Source organism: Helobdella robusta (genome assembly GCF_000326865.2).
Source record: "Helobdella robusta unplaced genomic scaffold HELROscaffold_27, whole genome shotgun sequence".
In the NCBI taxonomy this organism is placed as follows: Eukaryota; Metazoa; Annelida; class Clitellata; order Rhynchobdellida; family Glossiphoniidae; genus Helobdella; species Helobdella robusta.
Window position 1 is genome coordinate 1,279,555 of NW_008704392.1, and position 5,900 is coordinate 1,285,454.

The 5,900-nt window shown below is 32.6% G+C and overlaps 1 protein-coding gene across 1 annotated transcript; it reads left to right on the forward strand.

The window, feature by feature from the left end:
* Positions 1-3,556: 3,556 nt before the first annotated feature.
* On the forward strand, positions 3,557-4,866 carry HELRODRAFT_173666 (hypothetical protein; the record flags this gene model as incomplete). The annotated part of the gene is made up of 3 exons (XM_009020275.1): positions 3,557-3,652; positions 3,919-4,072; positions 4,751-4,866. 3 exons carry the CDS (start codon positions 3,557-3,559, stop codon positions 4,864-4,866), a joined length of 366 nt encoding a protein of 121 aa, XP_009018523.1.
* Between the last annotated feature and the right edge of the window lie 1,034 nt (positions 4,867-5,900).

The following is a 5,900-nucleotide window of genomic DNA, read 5'->3' on the forward strand; positions in this document are numbered from 1 at the left end:
AAAAGTTTGTTTATACGTATAACATGGATGTACAAAATTTTGTATGCGTATATTGTTTGTATATACAAAGTTTGTATTATTCAAAAAATTTTAAATCAACAGCAAAATTTATCTTTAGACAGAATAGACTTTCATACAATATAAAAATGATCAATAAACGAATTGTTGTATATAAAAAGTTTGTATTCAATACAAAACTTTGCATACATACAAAACTTTGTATATATACAAAAAATGTTCTTGGATGGATAAGAAGGAAAGACGCATAGCGTAATCCCATCATTGACTTGTGATGCAATGTTTTCAGCAACCAATCGACCATTACGGTTATTGAGTCTGGTTGTTTGCTTTTATTATTGTTATTATTATTACTATTTTTTATTGTTTTTATTGTTATGTGTTTGTATTGCTTTGTATTCTTTTGCAATGTTCAGTTATGGTGAATTGGTTTAGTGATTTTTCTTAAATATTCAAATGATTGTAACTTAACTTTTCAATCTTTTTTTTTAAATTGAGTTGTATCTTTATGACAGTAAGATGCATGCGGGCGCGTGTTTGAAACTTATGTGTGTGTGTGTGTGTGTGTGTGTGTGTGTATGTGTATGTAGGTGTATGTCTCTGTGTGTGTATGTGTGTGTGTGTGTACGTGTGTGTGTTTTTGTTTAAGCAAATATTAACATCATAAACATAATCGTCACCATCATCATCTTCCATCATCATCATTTTCATCATTCCAACCATCATCACCATTACCACCATCGTCACCATCATCATCATCATCGCCACCAGCAGCATCATCAACATCAACAGCAGCAAAATACATCCAGCCATCCAGCCCAAAAATAATTAAATGTCCGCGACGTATGGCACACAATGGCAACCAGAGACGAGAGAGAGCGAGAAAGAGAAAAAGAGAGAGAGAAAGAGAGAGAGAGAGAAAGCGAGAGAGAGAGAAAAAAAAAGAAAGAAAAAAAGATTGAAGAGAGACACAGTGGAAGAAATAGAAAGATTGAAAAGGAAAGAAAGAAAGAGAAAGAGAAAAGAAAGAGAAAAAATAAAAAAGAAATAAAAAGAGAGAAATAGAGAGAGAAAGAGAGAGAAAAGAAGAGAGAATGAATAAAAATGGCGGAACGGAAGCGCAAGCTAAGTCATTAGAGTTGCGATCCACCCTTCTTATGTTTCGTTTTTTGTACTGAGAGTTCGGTCTCCGGGGAAATGTCGATATGGCGGGAGTGTGTATAACGCGAGTTTGGACTTCTAATGTAATTTGATGTGTATGTGTGAGTGTGTGTTTTGTGTGTGTGTTGTGTGCTTTTGTGCTGTATTTGTGTGTTTGATTGTGTGTGTATAATTGTGTGCGTTTGTCTGTGTGTTTCTTTGTGTGCTTGTTTGTTTGATGATGTTTGTGTATGATTGTATTCTGCGTTTCTGGGTCTTCTATGATTGTATGTGTGTGTATGGTGGTATGTTTTTGTAAAATGCATATTGTATATTAGTGTATGATTGTTTGTATGTGTTTACATGTTTGTCTGTGTGTTTGTTTGTGTGTGTGTGTATTATTGTATGTGTGTGTGTGATTGTATGTGGATAATCCACAAACTTTTAATCTGTCTTCATATGGCATACCGCAACACTACTTTATCATTCTCGTTGCCCTTCATTGAATATTCTCAAGCATATATGTTTGTCCTTTTGTAAATCTGGATTCCAAAGCTGAACACAGTACTGAGTACTTCAACTTAGGTCGAACCAATGCTTTATATAGGTTTAATGTGACGATCATATCTCTGCTGTTTACAGTTCTTTTCCTCATACCCAGAGTCCTATTTGCACTTTTAGCTGCCTCGATGCATTGACGCCCTACCCTACCATTCCGATGAATTATCACCTCTAGATCTTTCTTTTCCTCTTAATTTTTAGTGGTGTGTCTCCAAGTTTGAATACGTTTGCCTTGTTGTTCGCTCCCACGTGTATGACTGCACCTTCGTTAGTGTTGAATACCATCTGCCAATCTTCTGCCCATTTGCATATTTTTTGCAAATTTCATGCTAGAATTTCAATATCTTCATCGTTGCCTACAACAACACATAATTTGGTGTCAACTGCAAATTTTGAAATTTTAGACTTTATTCTTAGATCAATATCACTGATGTAGGTATATTACAAATATCAAAGGCCTTATACGGATGCTTTGAGGAAGCCCACTTGTAACATTGCTCCAGTTTGAAAAACTGCCTCCAATGCCAACTTTTTGCCGTCTATCTTGTAACCAGTTAGAAATCCACTAGAGTGTGTTTCCTGTGATTCCACTTGCTTCTAATTTTAAGGTCAAACGTTTATGCTGTACCTTATCGAAAGCCTTAGTAAAATCTCAGTACACAATATCCGCTGCTTTCATTTTGTTCAAATTTTCAAAAAGCCAAGCAACTTTATTAGGCCCGAACGCCTATCCATAAAACCGTGTTGGCTCTTGTGTATGATATCGTTTTTTGCCAAGTGGTTCACAATTATCTTCTTAATTATTCTTTCTAGTACCTTGCATGCAGTGCTTGTAAGGCTTATTGATCAATAATTTCCTGGATCGCAACGATCTCGTTCCTTCTTGAAGAGTGGCACTGTGATTGCATCTTTCCAATCTGATGGTATTTCTTTCACCAGTTGCCAACGATTTATTGAAAAGTCCGTTTGAAACTATTATTTTTGAAATTTGAAAAACGAAAAAAAACATTCATTCATTATTTCAAATAAATTTAAGAATTTAATTATCATTTTTTTTTTAAAGAGAGAAAAATGTTGGCATCTAGATCAAATTCTTTTAAGTATTTTGATCGATAGGTGGCAGTAGCAACATCCCCAATCGGTTTAGAGACACTGGCAGTGATAGAGTTGATAGGCATAATTGGGTCTTGGATTTTGAGAAAAAAAATGACGTTCACTTTCTTGAAAATGGTTACGAAGTACAAAACCATTTGAAAATTTTGCCTTTGTTGAAGTTAATGTACGGCGGTGAATCATTTTCCTTTAATTTTTCGTTGAGATATTTTCATAGTTTCGTGGCTAACACAAGTTTCCAATCTCGAATCTCATCAACTTGTGCTGAAAAATATGTCATTTACGATTTCAATAACATTTAGCTCGTCAAAAAACGTGTACTTTATTTTTCTTATAAGTCTCATACTTTTGATTGTGCTGTTAAATATTGTAACTCAGTGGATGAATGAGGTTAACACACATCATTAATAACACTTTTATTAACAAATCAAAATAAGAATAATAGTCATAACAACAAAATTTATACATTTGTATTTCTTCATACATTTGATGGTAATTATGTTTCGATTAATATGAAAAAATTGAGCGCTCCAAAAGATCGACACAGCTGACTAGCAACGTACATAGCAACCAGTTGACACTGTGTAAACAAATAATTTTCGAATTTATTTCTTCATAAATTCTTTTCGTTTAATAATAATTTAATTTATTTAAAATGTTTATTTGAATAAATTAGTTATTGTATTTTATTTGATTTATTCAGCGCTGAATTTCAAATTTTAAAATGGCTCCCCCATTAAATTGGGAGAATTTGATGAAAATAAATGTTGATTCGATTGGGGATGATGATTCTACGGATTTGTATAATTCTTTAATTGAGGTTTTCATTCATTCACTAGTTGATCTATTCAATCATTTATTAATTTGTTTATTCATTCATTCAATCAATCATTCATTCATTCATCCAATCATCAATCTACTAAAACCATTTTTTCTAAAACCTCTCAATGTAAAACAAAAACTATTGCTTATCATTTCATAATATTTAATTATCTAATTATTATTATATATATATATACATTTAATTATATAATAATATATATATATAATTATATAATAATTAATTATATTAATTAAAAATTATAGTTTGACCCAAAGAGCGAAACCGATCCAGATAAACTGACCAAACTATTCAGAGTAACGCAAGCAGTTCTCATAGTTAAAGGCGTTGAAGTGGAAGAAATGGTCAACCATTTGAAAGAACAAGCCAGTGAAGATGGCAAGAAGACGGCCCAAAGAAGTAAGAAAGTCGAAAAAAGAAATTGCGTCACTGATCCAGCTATAATATATTTTGTGTTGCATCTTGATCTACATTATCTAATGATTAGTTAAGATGATGTCATCATCATCTGTTTAATTTTTTTAATTATCGTGATGTCAATTTCTTATTATGTAAATAGATTATATGTCGGAATCCGCGTTTAACGATTATGACGTCATTTTAACTTGATGACCTAACAATTACGTCATTTCGTGTCACATGCATTATAACTTTTTATTTCTTTTTCTTCTTTCTTGTGCTTCATCTTTTCAGGACATTGGCGACCATGGACCTCCATGAAACGCGATCTTTAACACTTTGTAAGAATTGAAATGTGGTGATATTCAACAAGTGACACGAGGACACATCACGAATGTTGTTCGTTGTTGACCGCCATCTCTTCTCCCTGTAATCTTTCCAGTAGTTGTTAGAGTTTCCATTTTTTCCTTCCACATGATGTGGCCAAAAAACTTTAACTGCCCCCGTCGGATTATCTCTAGTAATTTCATCTTTTCATAACCGGACTGTTTTAATACATCCTCATTCGAATTGATTGAGAAAGACGTCCAACTAATTTTCATAATTCTTCGTATTATTAATTACTTTGTTGTTTACTTTTATATAAATTTATTTAAAATTTAAAAAAAAATAACAAAGATCAAGAACTGGAAGATTTAAAGTTCGAGTTACAAAGTTTGAGGAAAAAGAACAAAGAATTAGAAGTAGATGTTCATCTATTTTCGCCTATTTTTTCAACATTACATAGACAATAAAATAAAATAATAAATTATCATAACAACAGCAACACAAACAGCAACTACATTATTCATATTATTGTTAGTTTTTTTTAAATCTTCCAGAAGTACAAACAAAACACACGCACGCACACACGCTTTACACAAACACACACGTGCACACACGCACACACACGCCTTAACCGTTTAACTAGTTCGTCATAATGGCAATAATGATGGCGATACTAAATGATATAAACTAGCAAATGAAAGGTGTCCCAGCGTCATCAACGGTCTTCGAAGAACGAAATCTCAGGGAGACGATTGATGAATTGGAGCAGCAGATTTCGGTTCTACATAATGACCTTAAAGATACCATTTCAAAATTAAATGAAGAGAGAGGGAGTAATGAAAAGGTTTTTTGATGGGGTTTATGTCTTTTTTTTTGATCATTCATTCATTCATTCATTCATTCTTTTATCCATTCATTCAATCGTTCTTTCGTTCGTTCACTTAGTTGTTCATTCACTCATTCATTCACGATTTAAACAGCTAAGAATACAATGCGAAGAATATGAAAGAAACGTTAAGGAGCTAAAAATAGATGTTGGATTTTAGTTCTTATTTTATTTTAGTTATTTTTAAATCTCTCTTTCTCTTTGTCTTTCTTTGTCTTTGTTTTTCTCTTTCTCTCACTTTCTTTGTTCTAATTTTTCTTTCTCTCTCTCTTTCTCTCTCTCTCTCTTTGCCTCTCCTTTTTGTGTTTAACTTTTTCTATACACACATATATCTTTTGAAAATTTATGTTATTTTAAAGAACAACTATACTGAAATTAACCACATTAAAAAAAAATTATGTTATCCATGAAAACTTTATGATAATATATGTTAATTTATTGGAAAAATAATGAAGAATTCAAGCCAAATTTTTAGAACAGCCAGTTACGCGACGATCTGCGCGACTTGCAGCGGCAGTCAGACGCCCAGCGTGAAAGTATCCTCATGAGGTACGACGATGACCAGCAGTTGAGTGAGAAAATTAAGAGTAAGAACGTTCTACTGAATGCAGCCCT